General features: G+C 34.5%; 1 protein-coding gene across 1 annotated transcript in view; it reads right to left on the bottom strand.

Annotated features, from left to right (window-relative positions):
* Positions 1 to 24,185, bottom strand: part of WRN (WRN RecQ like helicase) — a gene marked incomplete at both ends in the record, with an annotated part of 136,466 nt that overhangs the window by 42,794 nt on the left and 69,487 nt on the right. The window contains 6 exons of the mRNA XM_080710251.1: positions 2,946 to 3,087; positions 7,814 to 7,906; positions 8,173 to 8,274; positions 12,989 to 13,170; positions 16,519 to 16,693; positions 19,558 to 19,745. Coding sequence (XP_080566377.1) covers positions 2,946 to 3,087; positions 7,814 to 7,906; positions 8,173 to 8,274; positions 12,989 to 13,170; positions 16,519 to 16,693; positions 19,558 to 19,745 — 882 coding nt within the window. The remainder of the gene's footprint in view (positions 1 to 2,945; positions 3,088 to 7,813; positions 7,907 to 8,172; positions 8,275 to 12,988; positions 13,171 to 16,518; positions 16,694 to 19,557; positions 19,746 to 24,185) is intronic.

The raw sequence follows: 24,185 nt of genomic DNA, 5'->3' as shown, positions 1-24,185 counted from the left end.
GGCATATCATAGAATGTGAGACATGACCAACTGATGAGTAGGAGCTAGAATAAATAGAACAGATTAGCCAGGGCATACCACCCAAAGTATCAGTTTCCTATAAAAGCACTTCTTTGTACCAATATCTGCATAGAGAAGAAAAATTAAAACACACAACAACAACAACAACAACAACAACAACAACAACTTGCCCCTTTTCCAAATTAATTTCTTTAAAAGTCACAATTGCTTTTTGTAGCAAACCTTTTGCTAGAATTGACATTCTCTTTCATTCCATGTCCTTTTTCTCTTTCTAATTATTTTATATTTATTTCTTCCAAGCAATATATTCCATTCAGGATGGTAAGTCTCATGTAATTCATTTCTGAATACCCTAGAAAATAAAATTTTGTGACCATTTTCCACCTTCTCTCAAATGTAACCTTCTCTCATGGTCCTCTCTTACACTGTGCCCCCACTTCCGTAAATAAACCTGTTATATTCCCGTAAAAATAGAATATATTGCCTTACACAAAAAGTAAGTATTTACAAATGAGTGGAAAAATAGTTATAAACTTCAACTCATGAAGTTTTAAATTAAGTTCTTAGAGTACAAAAAAATCCATTGCTTCTCTTAAACTTTTTTTTTTTGCTTCTTTCCTAGTTCCTACATGCCAAAGAAGCACATGGCTACCACTTTACAGCTTCAGAAAGTCATTCTGAGCTGTAATCTTGTGCAAAATAAAATCAAAGGATAAAGTAACAATATATTTCAATCAGATGAAACAGCTTATCTAGAAAACTAAATGAAGAGCCCTCTCTTTATTTAAAATGAAAATGATACAGGGTGATTAAAACTACTAACAGTTGCAATGGCTGCCTAGGTCAAATCATCTTCTATCATACGTGTTATATGTCAGGATGTGGTGGCACATGTTTGTAATCCCAGTACTTGGGAGGCTAAGAAAGGATCAAGGGTTTTCTGCCAGCCTCAGATACTTTGTGAGACCCTCCACAACTTAGTAAGACCCTGTTTCAAAATAAAGAATAAAAAATATGGCTGGGATGTATAGCTCAGAGGTAAAATGTCCTTGGGTTCAATCTTCAGTCCCGTCAACAAAAAAAGTGTTATCTAATGTTGGGGCCATGTTAAGGTTTACACTTTGATAATGTGAGCCAAAAAAGATGTTTCACTTAATCTGTTATAAAAATTAGTGACTATTTCTGTTTTCTAATATATAAAATTAATGTCACTGCATATCTTATCAACTATTTACATATGGTGTTTAAAGAATTTTAAATGATGAGCTATTTAGACAACTTTCCTTATGCAATACTTTTCCTTATGCAATACTATTACTATACATAAATGATTATACTATTTAGAAAAGTCATGTGCAAGAGAATCACATACTGCTAATACTGTTTGTTTTTATCTATTTACATAACATGTTATGTATACACTTACAGAAACACAGACATATATTTCTTTTTAAAAACCCCAATAATTCTCAACTTAAGACACATCATTTTACAGATCAAAATCATCTACAAAGATATTAATCTGTCCTAAATGGGTTAAGAGGAACAAATCCTCAAGGGCATTACAATTATAATTTTTAAACAATATCCCAGTAGATGCCATGATCACTGAAATGAGGAGGAGACAGGTAACTTGCCTTATTTTCACTGCAGTTAGTGTCTATAAATTTTCATTAAGTGGTACTTTTTAAAAAGTTTTATACTTTTATTTAACAAGGGTAGTATAAAATTTCACAAAGAATAAACTTCTTAATTTGAGGATTCCCAGAAGACACTGTCAGTATAAGCAATCTGACTTGGTTTTCAAATAATAGGTGAAATTTGATCCCTCTTGTGGCCAGTTCAAGTTTGTCAAGGAGCCCACTTACACTTATTTGTTGATACTGGATATGGATGGATTATACCAAATTAAAACAAGGATAATTTTATAAATTATACATTCAATTGGGATGCATAGATATTAAAGATGACAGAGAAGAAAATTTTATAGATTTCAATTATATTTAAGCTGTCCCTTGAACTTAAGTTCTTTATGGAAAAAAATATGGTATCACTCATTGCATCTAAAACAATGTTTCCTAGGCAACACTTCTATTGAATTCTAAAGAAACTTGTGACTTAAAAACAAAATTTTAAACTCCAAATTTTTAAAGCATCAAAAACTGAAAATACAAACATGCTTTCAACATATTTCATCATAAATAAAAAATTCTCAACTAATTTTAAGGAATATTTTATATAAATATACATATATCTGCAAAGTAATAAAAAAAAACACAGAAAAAGCTCTTTGATTGTCTTAGTAATATTTTCCCTGTGGTTTGTCAGCATGATGTAGGCATACTAGTGTAAGGAAGGAAGGGAGGGAGAGAGGGAAGGCTGGTTGAAGAGAAGAGGCTATTAACTGATAAAGCAAAAGAAGGTTTTTTTTCTTAGAATTTTAAATACTTCTGGCAGAAAATAAGAAGGAAGAAAAAAATGTGCTGCCAAATACTGTAACTGAACTTAAACATGTACAACATAATCCCTGAAACAAGTTTGTTCAAAGAATTTAATAGTTTCCTGGGTGCCAAAAGATATAATTTTCTTCTACCAGTCCCCTGACACAACAAAAGTTAACTTTCCTTAATTATCCTAAGAAAGATCAGTATAGGGATTCATCCAATTACAATGTGACAAACTAGTATAATACTTGCAGGTTGAGATTCGAAGCTGAATATGAGATTGGAACATCAAGACAGCAATAGCTGTGACACACTTAGGTTTTGTCAAAAGTAATGAACGCAGTGTTTGAATGGAACTTAACGTGACTCTCTGAGCTTCTAGTAACTCATCGAAAGCCAAAGCTACAATCACAACATAGCCAACCCCGAGAGGGTAACAAGAGTAAAAGAACTATAAAGGTCAATCAAAGATATACTTACAGATCCTCGGAGAAATAAAATTGGAACCCCTATTCCAAATTTTTCCTCTAAGATGCCCACAGCAGATAATAGCTGAAATGCTTGTGGACCAAAGTCCTGTGATGTATCATCTGAGTCATTAATGGGATAGCAACGATTCAATCTAAATAAAAATAATAACATATTAAGACAGCACAAAGTATGAGCTTTAAAAAAACAAGATTTCATGATAATTACCCATGTAACAAATATTCCAAACATGCCAACTGCTTCATAGCTACAAATAAAGTTCATTAGCACCAAAAGCATATAAACTATGTCAAATATAAAAAATAATAATATAAGCATCCTAGACTGTTATGATAATGGCTCCCTTGCAGTGGCCTAGAAGCCAAGTCTCATGGGAAGTATCCCAGACTTTAGATGGAAGAAAATAAAGTTCAAGAAATCAGAGCTTCAAGATTAGAGCTAGAAGTGCTTCACTTAATTAATTATATGAACACTGGATTTTTATGTTAGGTATTATTGGACAAAAAAGAGTTGTTGCAAAAAAAAGTTTGTAACTTAAATAAATCCAGGCAGTACTTGGAAAGCTGAGACAGGAAGATTACAGGTTCAAGGCTACTCTTGGCAATTTAACAAGACCATGTTTTTTTTTTTTTTTTTTTTTAAAAAAAGGGAGGTGGGTGGCTGGGGTTATACCTCAGAGATAGAATGTTCCTGGGTTCAGTCCCCAGTACAACACACACACATACACACACACATACACATACACATACACACCTGCACACATAAAAACCTATGCAATAAATTTTTAAAAGCTAATGACTATAAAATATGTCACGAAACAAACCATTCACTTAAATACATTTAGAAATTTAATTCCTAAGTCAGGCTCAGGTAGATTTGAAATTATCATTAATAGGAGTAGAAATTCTTTAGGTTAAGAACAAAAGGAAAATCAACAAATACAGCTCAACTAGCTAACTCAACTGCTTTTCTTATAAGTATCTTTGAGATAGCAATAAGAATACATTCAATAGTCCAAATAAAATAATGTAAAAAAAAAACCTATGTTTAGATTTACTTTCCTAACTTCTTTAGTAGGATGTTTAGTAGGATGTTGGTTATTTTTCTAATAAGGGTATTTAAAATTATCAAATTTTTATAAAGTACCACCTTGTGTCACATCTAAACTCTAAAAATGTTTTAATTTCGAGTTTGGCTTTTCTATATTTGAAGTAAATTAACTCATCAGAAAAATGTGGTGAGGTGAATACTAATTCATTGAAATTTTTTGAGACTAACTACATTTTAGTATAGGAGTCAGAAAACTTTTTCCATAAAGGGCCAGGTTAGGCTTTGTGGGCCACAATAGGCTTTGTAGACAACCATTTAATTCAAGCAGACAACATAAATAAAAGGGCATGGCTATGTTCCCAGAACATTTGATTTAGAGAAAAATGTTTAGGAAGCAAGTGAATTTGACCCACAGGTAATAATTTGCCGCCCCTCCTCTAATATATATTCAATATTTATAAATATCCTCTGTGTGTTTGAGAGGTATATGCTCTCATTCAGCTTTTCCCAATCAATGTGTTACAAATAGATTCTAGATGTGCCAAAAAGTTGATTATTCCAGACCTCAGTGCTCTAAACAGAATGTGGACTTTGACAATTAGCACTATACAAATAATTACCAATTACTATAGAGATCATGAAATTACAAAATTTGAGGTACATTGCTCTAAGTTGCTAAACAGGGTTCCAGCTACCATGAGTCTGAAAATCAAACTTGTAACTATATTAACCAAATCAACTGAACTAGTAGACCCCCCCCAGAAAAAAAATCAGTAATAAGATAGAATGAACAGGACTCAATAAATGGATCTAATAAGTTTTTATAGAATCCTCCACCCCACAGCAACAGGGTACATATTCTTTATAAGGACTAATGGAATAAACCAAATCTCTACAATATATTAATTTTTTTATTACTTAACCTACCAATAGTGAAAAATTATATCAAACTCTCCCGTTTTGATGGTAGATTTGTTCCAGGTATATCAATCTGTGCTTTATCTATTTGTATTGGGTTTTTTTTTTTTGCTTTTTTTTTTTTTCCCACAGAACAATTGTATCCCTAATAATGCTTCTGTTTTATAATATTACAACTACTGCATCTAGGTATGTAGCTAAACCAAGGCGTATATTTTTTATTTTACTTTTCTATTTTATATATGCTTTTATTGGTGCATTATAGTCTCACATCATAATATAAATCATGCTGACAGTGACATACAGCCACATAGTACTTGGTGCCCCCAACCCTGCCACCCCGCTACCTCCCCATCTCCCCTCTTCCTTATACAGAGTACTGAGATTGACACTAGTTATTTTCTCATATGTGCACATAGCTGATAGTAGTAATTCCTTCAATGAACCTCATTCTTCCCCCTTCCCTTCCCTTCCCTTCCCTTAGACCATATACCTGGCTTTATTTAATTTTCAGTTAGCATACAGTTAAATTGTGTATACCTGTATAAAGTTCTACAAATTTTAACATACGTCCATAGATTCATCTAACCCCCAACACAAGCAGGACACACACAAACCCATCACTTCAAAATACTACTTTGTGCTACCCTTTTACAATACTTCCTCCCTCTCCCTGACCCCTGGAAATCAATGATCTTTTTTTCATCTCTATAATTCAGATTTATGTTTCAGAGATTATACAAGTAGAACCACACTGTAATTTCTTCTTTTAAATGTTTACTAGAATTTGCCATTCAAACTATTTGGGCTAGGAAATTTTACTTTTCAGAAGTTTTGAATAAAGAATTCAATTCTTCTGATGGCTGGGAGACTATTCAGGTTATCTATTTCATTGCGGCTGAGTATGGTGAGTTTGAGGTTATTAAGGAATTGGCCCATTTCATCTATGTTACTGAATTTATATATAGTGAGTCATTCACTGTTTCTATATATGCAGCCTGTGGCAAAGTTCCTGATACTGATAATCTGGGTCTCTTCTTTTCTGTTAGTCTTGCTGTAATTTTTATTAACCTTTACAAATAATGACCTATTCATTTATTTTCTTTTTTTTCTATTTCACTGACTTATACTCTTTATTATTTCATCCCTTTTGGTTTATTTTGTTTTTATTTGCATGTTTCTTATGGTAGAAGCTGAACTACTGATTCGAAACTTGCCTTTTTCTGCAATATAAGTATTTAATGTTATAAAATTCCTTTCCAGTATTGTACTATCTATATACCATACATTTTGTATTTTTATTTCATTCAGCTCAAAATATTTTCTTATTGCCCTGAGACTTCCCTTCTGATTCATAGATTACTTAGAAGTATATTACTTAATTTCCACGGGCTTAGAAAGATCTCTTATCTTTCTGTTTTTGTTTAATTTTGTTGTAGTCAAAAACATACTTTATATATAATAGAGTAAATTTAAATTAAGGTTTGTTTTATGACCCAGAGTAAGATCGATGTTCATCATGTTCCATTGGCCCTTGAAAAGAATGTGCATACTCTGCTGCTGTTAGATGGAGTGTTCTACAAAAACTAATTAGATTAGTTTATTGAGTCTTGTTCATTCTATCCCCTTATTGATTTTTTTGTCTACTCGTTTTTCTTATTACTGAAAGAGGTTAACGTCGCCATCTATAATTATGGATTCTCCATTTCAGTATCAGTTCTGTAAATTCTTTTATTAAGTATATATACATTTAGGATTATGTTTTCTTAGTTATGGTAGTTAATTTGATGTGTCAATTGGCTAGTCCAAGATACTCAGATGTTTGGTCAGACTAGTCTAGATGTTACTGCAAAAGGATTTTGTAGATGTGATTAACATTTACAATCAATTGCCTAGTAATAATGGAGATTACTCTCAATAATGTGCATAAGTCCTTTCCAACCAGTTGAAATTCTTAAGAGCAAATTTTGAGGTCTGCCAAAGCAAAATTTTTACCTCAAAACTTCAACATCAACTTCTGTCTGGGTTTCCATAATGCTGGCCTGTCCTACAAATTTTAAGACTTATAAAACCCCACAACTGTGTAAGCCAATTCATTAAAATCAATTTCTCTCATTACTTTTTCCTCCTTCTCCATATATGTATTGGTTCTGTTTCTCTGGAGAAACTTACTGATAAAAAACTGATGAAGGGAACCTTTTATACCAGGCAATGTCCTTTATCACTATTGTCTCTGCTCCAGTCTTTAGAACCCAAAATTAAAACAGCAACTTCAGCTTTGTTTTGATTAGTGTTTTCACAGTAAGCAATGTTTCATTCTTTATTTAGCCTACACATACTTACAGAGGATTTCTTACAGCATAGAGATAGGGTCATATTTTTATTCTTAAATCAATTCTGACAAGATATGCTTTTAAATGGTATTTTCAGACCATTTACATTTAACCTCACTGTTGGCATGTTTAGATTTAGGTCTACTATTTTACTGCTTTATCTATTTCATAAAGTAAAATAATCTAAATTTAATATTTTTATTTATTTATTTTTTGTGGTTCTGGATATGGAACCCAGGGGCATTCTACTTCTAGCTACACCCTCAGCCCCATTTTTTATTCTTTACTTTGAAATAGGGTCTCACTGAGTTGCAAAGGGCATCACTAAGTACTAGCCGAGGCGTCCTCAAACCGTGATCCTCCCATCTCAGCCTCCCAAATGCCGGATTACAGGCGTGCACCACCATTCCTGGCTCAATAAATATTTTTTATTTTAAATAAATTCATTATTTTGCTTTAAAAAAACTAAAACATATTTAACAAAAATTCAATTAGATATGATTTGAAAAGAAAGAAAAACAAAGACTTTTCAAATGTCCATCAAGAAGAAATCTTTACCTGGACTTGCAATTATCACAGCATTTTTCAGTTCCCATAATACCCAATGAGGCCTTTTGAAGTTTTTTGTCCTCAAAATGAGACAAGATGATTCTACCAGAGAGAAAATTTTCAATTATATAAAAAACACATGTTAAATTTATTGCTAAAAATGCACTTATATCATCATTAACTGATTTAATTGGAACCTGAATATCTGAGTCTTTTTTTTCAGACACAATAAAAGCTGCATTAAAAAATTCATCATACATGTAAGATCAACAAAATATTCCTTCAAAATATTTCCAATTATTTGACAATTTTTTCCTATAAGAACACCATCCATAAACCCATGTTATTAATATAAAATAAATACATACTGTCGTCTACAGCTGCTAGAATTAAGATATTTTTCCATCTTTGCCATCATCTTGAATTTATATAATCGAAACTTTTCATTACGTATCTCAATAAAGTGGCACCTGCAAATTGAAAGCATCACAGGAATATATAAAACTACATTAGCAATTTTGTCACTATTTATTACTTTCTTTATTCTTTTTGTAGTACTAGGGATGGAAACAAGTAATTTTACCTCTGAGCTACACCCTTAGCCTGTTATTCTTTTCTTTTGAAACAGGGACTCACTAAGTTACTGAGAGTGGCTGCAAACATGCGATCCTGTGTCTCAGCATCCCAAGTACTGGGATTACAAGCATGTACCATCACGGCCCGCTAACTCTATCTTCATAAACTAAAAAAATACACACTCCAATTAGGATAAGGAACATTTCTATCTCCCCTGAGGTTCTCTGGTATTCCTTCCCAGTCAGTGTCCACAAGATGCAAGCATTTTTGTCATTTTTTTTAAAAAATCACTTTTAAAAGAATTCTATATATGTCCAAGTATTAATTCTTTAGCTGCCTTTGAAAAATTATTGAAAAACCTAAAACTTTTCATCTTGATTTACATACCACAGATTCTGGCTTTCTAGAAAGCCATCTCTTATTTGTGAATTCTGACCTTTTTTCCAGGAAGCTTATTCTGTAATTTATTTTCTATGAGAAACTAAAAGCATCTATATTAGAAATACTGAAAGAAGCTAATTACCTCAATATCAGTCTATTACCTCTTCAAGACTTCTTGGTCCTCCATAATTGTGTCTTTGTATTATGGATTTTTGGAAACACCAGTAAAGTTATCAGTTTCTTCCTCTACCAATTATAACTGATTTTTATAATAATACTGAATTTATTTAAAATTCTTAAATAACATTTAAAACTTGTCTGTTTTAGAAAAATTCAATGGTAATAAATTCATCCTATTTGTTTCTAGTCATCTATGGAAAAATTTCTACAAAACTGATATCGAACACAATTCAAATAATACTAAGAATGTCACTAACAAGCATGGGGAAGGATGGGAAACTCAGGTAGGATCCAGAGAAAAATACACCAAGTGCTGCATGTGTGCATATTTGTATCACTTTGAACCTATCAGGTACAATTACAATACACCAATAAAAGTATTATAAATTCTATATATCAAATATTTGATGATAAAAATCTCCCAAATAGCTTAGCATATCATATCTTTCTAAAAATATCCAGACAGAAGTCTGGATACAGTAGTTTTCAGATACTGTAAAAGAAAACAATGACTTACCTATAGGATGTAAGTGATAACACTAATCCTAACCAAAATGGACTTTCCTAATATTTTGAATATCCAGCCTTCAGACTGATCAAAATACTATGATGGTTCCATCTGTACTGAACATGTGAGATTTTCTTCCTATCATTAATTCCCTAAACAATATAGTGCAATAACTGTTTACATAACATCCACATTGTAAAAAGTATTATAAGTAATCCAGAAAAAGTATACTGAAGGATGTGCATAGATTATTTACATATACAGGGCCACTACATTTAAAGAACTTGAATTTTGGTAACCACAGGGTCCTGGAAACAATCCCCCATGAATACAAAGTGACAACTACTTAGATTCTTCTGGCATCACTATTTGATTACTAATACCGTTAGTTTCTATTAAATTTCCTCCTCCTCCTCCTCCTCCTCCTCCTCCTCCTCCTCCTCCTCCTCCTCCTCCTCCTTCTTATTTTTCAAAATTGAACCCAGGGGCATTCTACCTCTGAGCTATACTCTCAGTCCTTTTTATTTTGTGTCCTGAAAGAGTCTTGCTGGATTGCTGAGAAGCTCAATAAGTTGCTGAGGTTGGTCTTGAACCTGCAATCCTCTTGTCTCAGCTCCCAAATACTGGGATTATAGGTGTGTGCCACCATGCAAAGCCCCATTAAATATTAATAAGGTGATCCTTTAACACATCTTTCAATACCCAGGTAAATAGGAACCATATATACCGATGAACCTGCAAAGCCACAATATAAAATAGGCTGTTAATGTCTTCAGCAACTTTAGCATAATGCATGATAAGAACTGGTAGGAATCAACTTATATTTGATAAATGCCAACTTTAACAATGGTATGCACAGCTATGTTCTATCTCAATATTTTAGTTTGTAGAAAGTTCGATATAGGGCTGAAGGTATAGCTCAGTGGTAAAGTACCTGCCTAGCATTCCAGAGGCCTGGGTTCCACCTCCAGTATGGAAAAAAATAACTTGATATAGCCGCCAGTGCATATATCAAGGCACTAGTCCATAGATACCAGTGCCTATACCAAAGCACCTGGAAAACAAGAACTTGTAATCAAGTTCTTAGAAAATAAGAACTGTTCTGTGTAAGAACAAGATGATTTTATTGTCTTTATGTTATGAAGCAGAAGCTACTGAAGAAGCTACTGACTACCCCTAGAAGGAAGAGTTTAAAACTTATGGAAAACATTTTTAACTAACTAATCTCTATTCTTCTTTCAGATGCCACCTTAACTACCAGTTCCTAAAAGAACCTTTATTTTACTTTAACTTGTTAGACACCAAATCTCATTATATTCTCTTTCTCCTCAATGCAAATTTCCTTCTTAACACTTAATAGAGTTGTAGTTTCCTTCACTGCAGTTGACATATAGCACTTACCAAACACATATGCATATTCTTTTTTAAATTTTTTTGATTACTGTAATTTTTAAATGCAAAAATAAAACAGTAAAATAAATCCTATGTATCCACAGATGTGTGATTTTTTGACAAAGATCAACCATTCCCATTATATTCTGAGTTCTATAAAATTAGATACCATAACTGCTTTTACTTACCACTGTGAATTTTTGGAACACAGTTGGCACTCAAAAATAAATACCAAAGACTGTATTGGGTAGGCCTCACTTATCACTATCAAATGTCCACTAAAAAGCTCAATTCAGTGACATGGAGGTGCATTTTAGAAATAATCTCATCTTAGCCGGGCGTGGTGGCGCACACTTGTAATCCCCGCGCTTGGGAGGCAGAGACAGGGGGATCGCGCAGGTTCAAAGCCAGCCGCGCTGGCTTAAGAGACCCTGTTTCCACATAAAAAAGTAAAAAATAGGTCTGGGAGTGTAGCCCATGGGAGTGTATCCCGGAGGTAGAAGGGCTTCCAGGAACCCCAGTACCACCAATAAATAAATAAATAAATAAATAAATAAATAAATAAATAAATAAACAAACAAACAAACAAACAAACTAACTAACTAACTAACTAACTAACTCATCTTGCTGGGTGTGGTGGCGCATGCTTGTAAGCCCAGTACTTGGGAGACTGAGACAGGAGAATTGCACAGGTTCGAAGCCAGCCTCAGCTACTCAGTGAGACTCTCAGCAACTTAGTGAGACCCTGTTTCCAAATAAAATAAAAATAGGTCTGGGAGTGTAGCCTGGAGAGAGAAAGCCTCTGGGATCTATCCCCAGGAAAGAAAGGAAGGAAGGAAGGAAGGAAGGAAGGAAGGTCATTTTGGCAAGCTTACTGTTACCATGTATAAGATTTGTGTGTGTGTGTGTGTGTGTGTGTGTATGTGTGTGGTACTAGGGGTAGAACCCAGAGGGCTTTCTACCTCCGGGCTATACTCCCAGACCTATTTTATATTTTATTTGGAAACAGGGTCTCACTGAGTTGCCAAGAGCCTCACTAAGTAGCTGAGGCTGGCTTCGAACCCATGCGATCCTCCTGTCTCAACCTCCCAAGCACTGGGATTACAAGCGTGCACCACCACGCCCGGCTTATGTATAAGATTTTTTTTCCTTGAAGTTATCCCCCACCCCATAGATGCAGGAATATATTGGCAAGTTCTGTCCCTAAATTTTTGCAAGGTAAAGTTTTTCTTTCCAATATGACTTCATGAAACTCAAGTGCTAACAAATTACTTACTTAGTACTTAGCAGAATATTTTTCCTGACTTTAAGTACTGAGCACTTACTATTTTTCATGTCAGTTTTTCAGTGCATTGCAACATGATTATTCAGACACAATGAAACAATTTTTAGTCAGAGAGGTGGCATGCTTTCATGAAACTGACCAAGGAAACAAATGATAAAGAGTCAAATAGGACTTGGTAAAAGTTTTTTTTTTTTTTTTTTTTTTTTTTAATAAACACCATCTTAAGCCGGGCGTGGTGGCGCAGGCTTGTAATCCCCGCGCTTGGGAGGCGGAGACAGGAGGATCGCGCAGGTTGGAAGCCAGCCGCGCTGGCGTAAGAGACCCTGTTTCAAAAATATAAAATAGGTCTGGGAGTGTAGCCCGGAGGAAGAAGGGCTTCCAGGAACCCCAGTACCACCAAAAAAAAAAAAAACAAAAACAAAAACAAAAACAAAAAAACACACCATCTTAATGGGAAGAAAAAAATCAACAAATTAAACAGTATCTGAGGTAACTACGGCTGAAGACATACTACTACTTGAGAGGCTCTGAAAGGAAAATACTCAATTACGCATAAAAGCTGAAGAGTACTCTATAAGACCTAGGTTACATTTCTAAGTATAGACCTGATACAATTAATTCCTCATACTAAGGAATGGCTGAAATTAGGTAATCTCTATATGGCAAAACTTACCACAAATATTCTGTATAGATGTCCTCTGGGGGTGTTATTTTTGTTTTTTGGTTAGTTAGGTATCTTGCTTGCTTGGTTGGTTTGGGGGGAGCTTTAAGTATACTTATATATTACCTAATATATGTTGGATATTGCCAAATACTATGGTGAAAAGAAAGAAATATACGAAGTGAAAGCAATAGATTTTACCTATTTAAATTAAAGTCTGCTGGAGCCCAGAGAACATGACAAGAACTTGGAAGTCCATCACGGCCAGCTCTACCAATTTCCTGGTAATATGATTCCATTTCCTTAGGAGCACCATAATGAATGACTCTGCGAATGTCAGCTTTATTAATGCCCATTCCAAAAGCTATCGTAGCTATGACACACTGAGAATAAATAACAACAAAATGTGACAAACACATTTAACAGAACTAAAAATTTCTTAAAAAACAATCATTTGTTCATTGACGTCCCTGGCATAAAACTCAATTTAGTATGATTTTCAATGGATCATTTATAGATTAAATACTATCTGCCTAATTTATAAAGATTGGTGACTATTAAATGTGATGTTCATTCTCTATAAAAAGTAGGAAATAAACTAATGCCTCTGAACACCTGTGAATATGAGACACAAATAAGGCTCTTAAAACTTTTACTATATTAAATAAAACTAGTATATTACTTTGAATTTTCAAGTACCCTTATGTAATTATAGAGTATTTTATTCTAACATTATTATAAGATAGAAGTTTCTCATTAAACATGGTATAGTGAAACATGAATTTATGTCCACATCTTAAAGAGGATAAAATTGGTGGAATACCTAATTTATATGAATAGATTGAGATAAGATTTATATGATTTGGGGGAAAATTTAAGAAAGAAACAGTGGTAAGTAAACATAAAACTAAAAATATCTTTTTAAAAGTTTGAATAAATATATAAACGGTAACTATATTATAGCTTAAAAACAAGCATTTACAGAGTATTGATTATATAAATCTTTTATACTAATCTAACCAAAATTATGATATACATAAATTGTATAGCACAGGCCTATAATCTCAGCTACTCAGGGAAAGGAGGCAGAAGAATCACTTAAGCCCAGGAGTTCAAGAACAGCCTGCACAATATAGCAAGACCCAATCTTTAAATAAAAATAAAAAAGAAAAGAACAAAGAGTAAAGAAAAAATAACTAAGTAAGTTAGAGGAAAGGAGGTCAGGAATGCATGGAATGGACAGGGTGAGGAAAAGGTTAGTAAAAGATATGAAAAAGAGCTGAACTTTCACCTTTCATAGTGGGGGGGTCAAAATTAAGTAGTAGCAATATAAACAGATTATGGAAAGATATGGCAATAAATACCTAATAACTCAGCTAAAAGAGTTGAGAGTGGGACAAGGAATGGGAAAATCTTTTAATTGAAAACGTGGTAAGTTATAGATTTGCATGTGTAATTGATAAAAATGTAAGTGCCATTTAAAAAGATTGTGCTTATATGGGTTGGAGTATGAAAGAAATAAAGAAAAAAAGATGAAGGAAAATACTGAACAAATTAAAGGATGCAAGAGAAGAATAAGGAAAAATAAATATAGGAATTAATATAATAATTAGTAAAAGCTTTGGGCAAAAAAGTGGGCAATTTTGCTATTTATAAAAGTTAATAGGTAGCTGAGTGTGGTGGTACACACTTCTAATCCCAGCATTCAGGAGGCTGAGACAGGAGGATCATGGTTCACAGACAGCCTCAGCTACTTAATGAGGTCCTTTGCAACTCAGTGAGACCCTGTTTCAAAATAAAGAATAAAAATAGGGCTGGGGGTGTAGCTTGGAGGTAAAATGCCCCTGAGTTCCATCTCCAGTACCACAAAAAGAAAAATAATTAATATGCAACATAATGATTCTAATTTAAATAGGTTATTTTTAGATGACATCACCAATTGCACATACCAGATTGTCAAAATATCCCTATAAACTTTCTAGTATAGATAAAGACATTTTATTAGATAAGTTGTTCACAATCTCATTCCAGAAAGGAAAAAAACTGAAGGCATCATTAAAGGGAAAAGAAAATGCAGACAGACACAAAATTAAAATCAGGGTTCACTGTGAATGGTCACAGACTAAAAGAGCAAATCTAAATATAAGTACGGTTGGATTTGGTTATAATAATAGCAAAGGAAGGTCTATTTGTGTTTTAAAAGTATAAAATAGAGCTGGGCATGGTGATGGATGACTGTAATCTCAGTACTTGGGAGATTGAGACAGGAGGATCACAGGCTCACTGCCAGCCTCAGCAATTTAGGGAGGCTCTCAGCAACTTCGTGAAACCCTGTTTCAAAATAAAAATAAAATAGAGCTGGGCATGGTGGCACACGCTTGTAATCCCCATGCTTGGGAGGCGGAGACAGGAGGATCACGCAGGTTCGAAGCCAGCCTTGCTGGCTTAGGAGACCCTGTTTAAAAAAAAAAAAAAAAATATATATATATATATATATATATCTGGGAGTGTAGCCCAGAGGTAGAAGGGTTTCCAGGAACCCCAGTACCACCAAAATAAAATAAAATAGGGCTGGGGGTATAGCTCAGAGGTAGAATGTCCCTGAATTCATCCCTTTCTCTTTCTCTCCCTCTCTCTCTCTCTCTCTCTCTCTCTCTCTCTCTCTCTCTCTCTCTCACACACACACACACACACACACACACACACACACACACACACATACATACACACACACACACACACACACACAAAATTATAAAATAGAAAGTAAAATCGGTGATAACTTCATTACTGGCTTCATTAACTTGGTTAATTCCCTCCTTCTGTTCTCCCATTGAAATCAATCCTATTTAGTGCTGCCAGTCTATTGTTTCTGTAATAGTATTATTTGCTCAAGAACATGGATTAGTCCATGACGACAATGCTTCACACTTTCTGTGGTACTCTAAAACACCTACAGAGGCTGTATTAAAGATAGAAAAACTCATGGATCCTGTTTTCTGTCATACTAATTTCAACCAGAATTATTCTGCATTATTCTATTTTATCTATTACATAAAATTTCATTTAAATTAAAATTCCAAGGCAATCAAAACTACAAGTCAGGAAAAACTACAGGAAGATGACATAGAGCCTTAGCCAACCTCTTTCCTGCAAGTGTTGAAACCATCCATAACCTGGCCAACCAACCCACTCTACCTTCTTGTATCAGTCTCCAATAGTTCCTCACTGCCTCTTTATCCACATTTTGTTTCATTCCCTCTCTTCACTCCTTCACTCCAGTAATTCCAAACCACTCAGAATTTCCTGAGCCCAGTATGCACTCTCACATCAGAGTGTCTTTGCACTTCTTAGCTACCTCTTCCTGCAATTCTATAGCCAATTCCTTTGCCCTCTTTACCTACAGGGCTGGTCAACTTGACAAACTTCCACTTTCATACTCAGACTCTACTCAGATTGTATCTTCCTGAAAAGTCCACCTACATTACAAAGCCTACCTCAACAAAGGTAGTCTTCTCTGTGTAACTAAGCAATAGGTTTAGAGTGCTATTTACAATAATCTGCAACAGTTTATTCATACATTTCACATTATACACTGATTCCCTTTATCAAAGAGACTGTCTTATGCTCAACACAGAGAAAGTATTCAATATAGATTTAATGAGTAAATATTTGAGAAATCTCTCTCTCTCTTAAGAAATATAAAGAGGAATGATAATCAATCCTCCCACCTGTATTTCATCTCTCATGAACCTGTGATGAACATCTCTCCTTGTGTTAAAATTCATGCCTGCATGGTATGTTCCACAGGCTAACTTCAGTTTCCTAAGTTCAGCAGTAACTTGTTCTGTCATTTTTCTAGAAGGACAATAGATGATCGTTGGGCCTTCAAACTCCCAGTCAGAACTGAATTTAAAAAAAAAAAAGGAAAAAATGAACATATATTATTATCTGTATGCTTCAGGCCAGTTTGGGTTTTATCTTACTTAATTTTCCCTTTCTACTTTCTCAGTGAAAGTTTATAAAAAGAAAGCACATAGAAAAAAATGATATACTTAACTGCATGAAAATCTAAACATGGAGAGTCAAATGTGGAAATGAGTTGTTTTAAGCTCTAAAAACATTTGACTCAAATCAATAATAAAAATATACAAACTGCTGATATAATACTATGGGAAAGTAACATGATAAACAATTAGTCTTGATTTACATAAGAGAAGTGAATATTTACAAAGAAGTATACATAAAACTTATTCTTTTATGATCATAAAGTTCAGTTTATTTACTAAAAAGCTTCTTTAAAATACTAACATTACTTTTATAGTTCATAGAAGAGCTTACAGCAATGTTAAGACAATGAATGTTATAGAAAACATCTATTAGAATGCCTACTGTAGAAATTTGTGCTTATTTATTAAGACAAAACAGTAATTTCCACAGAATGTTTAATGCCTCAATGTACTCATTTACTCATTTATTAAGTACATTTTTTCATGTTGATTTAAACAATATAAAAAGACTACTATTTTAGATTTATAAAAGTTATTTTATCTAATTTTTTTTTTTTGGAGGTACTGGGAACTCAGAGGCTTTCTACCTCTGGGCTATACTCCCAGACCTATTTTATACTTTATTTGGAAACAGGGTCTCACTAAATTGCTGAGAGCCTCACTAAGTAGCTGAGGCTGGCTTCGAACCTGTGCAACCCTCCTGTCTCAGCCCCCCAAACGCAGGGATTATAAGCGTACACCATCACGCCCAGCTATCTAATTTTAAATGTATATACCCTTTGATCCAATTTCAATTTTGGGGAATCCACTATGGAAAATAAAAAGATTCTATTTGACAAAAGATACATGTACTCAAATATTCAAAGCAAAACTATAATAGTGTAAAATAATCTCAATGTTCATCATTATGTTTATTCAAGCTATGGGTCACTAAGCAAATAAGTTAAAGAAATTAAATGTTTATATATAACTTTTAAAAAAGACTATGACAAAGGTCACTGTGAAGTAAATAGAAAAATTTTAGGCAGTAATTTCATTGCAAGAATCCTACTGAGTAATCTATTCAAAGCAAGTTTTGATAGTAAACAATAGTGAGAAAGATTAAAAATCTTTTTTTTTTTGTATACAAAAATCCTATTTGAAAAACATGTTTCAAAGAAATAAAAACTCTTCACCAAAATCTGGTTCAGAAAATTGAATTACTGCCGGGCGTGGTGGCGCACGCTTATAATCCCCGCGCTTGGGAGGCAGAGACAGGAGGATCGCGCAGGTTCGAAGCCAGCCGCAAGTGCTGGCTTAGGAGACCCTGTTTCCAAATAAAAATGTAAAAATAGGTCTGGGAGTGTAGTCCAGAGGTAGAAGGGCTTCCAGGAACCCCAGTACCACCAAAAAAAAAAAAAAAAAAAAAAAAAAAAAAAAGAAAATTGAATTACTTTACTTCTTTTTTAATTTTTCTCCACTGGGAATGGAACCCAGGGGACTTCTACATCTGAGCTACATTCCTAGCCTTAATTTTTAGTCTTTTTATTTTTTGAAACAGGGTCACACTGAGTTGTGAAGGGCCTAAGTAGCTGAGGATGTCTGTGATCCATGATCCTCCAGTCTCAGCCTCCCAAATGCTGGGATTACTTGTATGAATGCTTGTAATCCCAGTAGTTGAGAGGCTGAGAAAGAAGGATCGCAGGTTTGAGGCCAGCCTCACTACTTACTGAGGCCACCTGAAACTAAGTGAAACCTTTTTTTCAAAATAAATAAAAAATGCCCCTGGGTTCAATCCCCACGCCCAGCTTAAACTACTTTTATTTTTTTATTTTTTTATTTTTTTTGAGGTACTGGGGACAGAACCCAGGGGCATTCTACCTTTGAGCTATGCCCCCAGGCCTACCTATGTTTTATTCTTTATTTTGAAATAGAGTCTCACTAAATTGCAGAGGACCTTACTAAGTAGCTGAGGCTGGTTACAAATGGTGAACTTCTCAATTTATATGCATGTGTATTGTTCAAATTGATATAAAGACTTAAAATTTAAAAAGAGCTAGAAAACACATAAAAATTTGAACTTACACAATAAATTTAAAAATTATTTTATAAAAGACATTATTTTGCCAAATGACTGACTAGAACTGTTATTTCAGCTGGGTGTGGTGGTGTACACCGATAATCCCAGCACTTGAGAGGCTGATTTCTTAATATCAATTTTCTCAGGGAAGAAAAAAATCTATCCTCATCTATCTAACCTAGTAAGAAAGATGACAGAGGCTCATCAATCTAATTTAAATATACTCTGAATATAGAAACAAACTAAAGTTAGTTGAAGACACATGTTAAGATGGGCATGGTGGCAGCATGCTTGTAAATCCCAGTAGTTGAGAGGCTGAGAAAGAAGGATTGCAGGTTCGAGGCCAGCCTCAGCTACTTACTGAGGCCACCTGCAACTAAGTGAGACCTTTTTTTCAAAATAATAAATAAAAAATAGGGCTGGGGGTTTATCTCAGAGATAGAATGCCTCTGGGTTCAATCACCAGTACCGTGGAGCGGGGGTAAAGAAAACTGCTTTAGTAGAATTGGTCCCTGCCTTAAAAAATAGCCTTTTTTTCTCATGAATCAATTATGTAATACCACACTTGACTTAAACCACAGTTGGGCATATTTTAAAGCATGTCACACATGTATTAGAAGGAAACAGTGAAAAAGTAAGGTAAAATCAGTTTTTTTAAATGAAGAAAAATTACCCAAATACATCAACCATTAAACCATTACCTCTTGTTTTTGACAAGAAATGGCCTTAGATCTTGAAGGATATTGCCTGTTTTTCGTCCAACTTCTAAGTACAGATTTGGTCGATCAAAACTGGTACAGGTAATCTGAGGATTATTCAGTTTTAAGCAACGTACGATGTCGTCCCTGATTGAAGAACTTGCAGTAGCAGTGAGTGCAACTATGGGAACCTGAGAGAAGCACAATGGAATAAGGAAACATCTCATTAATTCTGAACATCCAGACAACTACAGGAGGTATTATCAAAAGTACAATCTGAAAAGTATTCCTTTTATTTAAAAAAGTTTCTTTTTTAAAAAGAAACTTCCTCGTGCAGGTTCGAAGCCAGCCAGCTGCGCTGGCTTAGGAGACCCTGTTTCCAAATAAAAGAGTATAAAATACGTCTGGGAGTGTAGCCCGGAAGTAGAAGGGTTTCCAGGAACCCCAGTACCACCAAAAAAGAAAGAAAGAAAGAAAAAGAAACTTCCTACATTCTTATTCCTTCAGCCTTCTAAGTATCATCTGTACTTTTTTATTTATGTACATGTATGGTGCTGAGGATTTAATCCAGAGCATTCTACCTCTGAGCCACACCCCCAGCCCTTTCTATTTTTTTTAAACGGGGTCTCACTAGGTTACATTGCTGAGGCTGGTCAGTTAAATTATACATCTTTGTAATTTGTCAATTCTATACTCCTATTTTTATACTTTTTTTTTTTTTGGAAACAGGGTCTCTTTAAGCCAGAGCACACGGCTGGCTTCAAACCTGTGCGATCCTCCTGTACTGAGATTATAGGTGTGCACTATCGTGCCCAGCTCCATATTTACTTTTCAAAACTCAGATATCTTTTAAATAAAATACTAAATCTGTAAGTTTTCTAAATGCAAATCACCTTGTCTTATACCTTATCTTACTAGATTAAATCGACTTAGCTATTCAGATCTAGACGCAAAGTTCTCAATGAGCTAGATAACCTCTCTTAAGTTTTACTAAGATAATCAATGGCATACTATATATAAGAAACATGTATGCAATGAAACACGTAATAATAATTGATTCCTTAAGTAACCAAGTCATATTCTATTTTCAGTCTGGCAAAGATTTCTGGACTAAATAAGCAGCCAAACCAGGAAAAACATAAATATGGAATCTTTCAGAAATTCAAAGGGCAGGAACACCTGCCCTTTGAACACCTTTGATCGCGCAGGTTTGAAGCCAGCCGTGTGCTCTGGCTTAAAGAGACCCTGTTTCCAAAAAAAAAAAAAAGTATAAAAATAGGAGTGTAGAATTGACAAATTACAAAGATGTATAATTTAACTGACCAGCCTCAGCAATGTAACCTAGTGAGACCCCGTTTAAAACAAAACACCTTTCATAAAACTATACTTCATATTTTGCCCCTATAATATATGGAATTCTACTTAATATGGGCTAAACCTTAAAGTTGTTTCTAAATCATTAACTACCTCACCGCCAAAAATACAATTTTCTTAGAAACCCTTTTGGCCTCATAAGATAGCTATTCACATACACTGCAGCCAGCTCACAAACCAGTGTAAAAAACTATATTGTATATAAATAAAAACATAGGTATCGCCGGGTGTGTTGGCGCACGCTTGTAATCCCCGTGCTTGAGAGGCAGAGACAGGAGGATCGCGCAGGTTCGAAGCCAGCTGTGCTGGCTTAAGAGACCCTGTTTCCAAAAAAAAAAAAAAAAAAAGTATAAAAATAGGTCTGGAGTGTAGCCTGGAGGTAGAAGGGTTTCCAGGAACCCCAGTACCACCAAAAAAAAAAAAAAAAGAAAAAATTGAAAAATTACAAAGAAGTATAATTTAACTCAAAAATTAAAACAAGATAAAATTTACTGAAATTATAAGCGACTTTTACAATTAATACTTTTATTAATTTTACTGAATTAAAATGATCCAAAATGTTAATTAAAAATCAATTAAGTTTGGAAGTTTTTTTCAAATAAAAAATTAACCCAATGTGAACGGACTGCACTGGTGCAATCCTGTAATTCCAGCAACTCAACTCAAGAAGTCGAGGCAGGGGAATCATAAGTTCAAGACCAACCTCGGAAATTTAGCAAGACCCTGACTCAAAGTAGAAAGTAAAAAAGGGCTGGGAATATAGCACAGTGACAGAGTTTTTTCTACCTCTCATCCCCAGATACACACACACACACACACACACACACACACACACACACACACCCACCCCCAGGTAATAAGTATCATTTTTAAATTCATCCCTAAATTCTGTGAGACATTTTAAAATTGTAACCCTACATTTAATTCCGTTGATTTCTAGCTTACAGACTATTTTCTGAATTTGGAATAGTTACATAAGGACTTGGAGATGAACACAAGAATTTATAACAAATCTATCTAATCAAGCATTAGTATAGCTAGATCTGTATTAATATGTAGGTACTAACAAATATAAAGCTGAAGATAGGGATGTTTAAAAATCAGAAGTTGTTAGGACATACATACTCTCACCATCATGATAATTAAAAAGTATTATTACCAATTTAAGTGTTATAACCAAGGAATTTATAAATGAACTATGAAAATACTTGTTTAATTGCAAAAGTAGAGTAAGATAGATTTGAAAACACAGTGCATAAGAAAAGAGGGTTGGACTTGTTTCTAAGCAATGTAATACAGGAGTGGACAGACAATGCACTTAAAAAATAAGGAACTAAGTGTGAAATATGACACATCTTCAGGAAGCTAAGACAAAAATCAGGTTAAAGAGAAACACACTATTGAAACAAATCTGACTTAGAATCAGAATGCTTGAGTTCAAAGCCTGCCTCTGCCGCTTAGATGTGGAACTTAGATCTATTTATTCAGCTCTCCATGCTTTGAAACCTCCTGTACACAGTGGCTACAAAACCAGCACCAGACTCATCAAGTTATTGGGAAGATCAAATGGGACAAAATATATAAAGAGCTGAACATAATGCCCTGCATAGGCAAGCACTCAAAAACTCTCAACTATTAGTAATACTGTTACTATAGTGACTGAAAAGATTTCTGTAGGAACTTCAAAGACAGGGGCACTATTCCTAGATTTGCCACTGCCTTTGGAAAGGGTTCAGCTTTTTCATAAAAAAATGAGGTGGATGCACCAATTTAAAAAAAATGTATGTATGTATTATTCAAAAAAATGAAGTGCAAAAGGCTATGTGATGTGTGAGGCCTGTAGAACTTAAAAGTTCCCATTTTGTTTAGAAACTCCCTATTTCAGTTGCCAGGCCAGGGAAAATTACTCTAAATTCACTCTTTGCCTCTAACATTCTACAAAGTCACGGTTAAGAATGTTGGTCCTACAACTAGAAGATAGAAGAAAGTAACAATATAGTAAAATTAAAGAAACAATAAACATTCACTTCAAAAATAATATAACCTATCTCTCAGAAACTTATCATAATTTAGCTGGCACGCTTAAAAGCCCTGTATTTGGGAGGAGAACTGGCAGGTTTGTGGCCAGCCTCGGCTATTTAGTGAGGCCCTCCACAACTTGGTGAGACTCTGTTTTAAAATTAAGAATAAGATATAGGGCTGGGGGTATACCTCACATGTAGAATGCCCCTGGGTTCAGTGTTCACTACCAAAAAAAGTTAATCATAATTTATGATGCTAAAAATTTATAAACAGCTGGATGTGGTGGAACACGCTTATAATCCCAGTACTTGGGAGACTGAGAGAGGAAAATTGCAGGCTCGCAGCCAGCTTCAGCTACTTAGTGAGGCCTTCCACAATTTAGTGAGACCTGTTTCAAAATAAAGAATACAAATTAGGGCTGGGGGTGTAGCTCAGAGGTAGAATGCCCTGGGTTCAATCTCCTGTACCACACAGTAAAACCATATATATATACACATACATATAAGCTTAGACCATACAAACTCATTTTGTTGAGCTACACCCAGTTTACACATTTTTCTTCTGTGTGTGTGTGTGTGTGTGTGTGTGTGTGTGTGTGTGTGTTTTCTGTGGTACTGGGGATTGAACTCAGAGGCATTCTATCTTCTATCTTCAAGCTACACTCCCAGCCCAATTTTATTTATTTGGAAACAGGGTCTTGCTAGATTGAGAGTCTCACTACTTGCTGAGGCTGTCCGCAAACCTATGATCCTCCTGTCTCACTCTCAAGTACTGGGATTATATGCATGTGCCACCACACCCAGCTCCAGTTTATACTTATAATCATAACATAATTATTAAAATTTTAATCTCGGTGCAGTGTTGACACCTAAAATTCCAGGAAGTTGGAAGGCTAAGGAAGAAGGATCCCAAATTTGAGTCCAGCCTAGACTAATTTAGCAAGACCCTATCTTACAATAAACAATTTTTAAAGGGTTGGGGATGTGGCTTAGTGGTAGAGTATTATTATGCTTAATCCTTAGTACACAAGCACAAAATGTTTGAATTATTATTTTCAGAAGTAAGCTTGTTGGAGGCTAAGTTATACTGCCACTGCCAGGTGCGATGGCCTCCAAACTAAAAAATTAGAAGGGCTGGGACTATAGCCCAGTGGTAGAATGGCCCTGAGTTCAATCCCCCAGTTCTAAAAAATAAAATCACACACACACACACATACACACACACACACACACACA

Source organism: Muscardinus avellanarius (assembly GCF_963383645.1).
Source record: "Muscardinus avellanarius genome assembly, chromosome: 14".
Taxonomy (NCBI): Eukaryota; Metazoa; Chordata; class Mammalia; order Rodentia; family Gliridae; genus Muscardinus; species Muscardinus avellanarius.
This window is presented reverse-complemented; position numbering and strand designations above follow the sequence as displayed.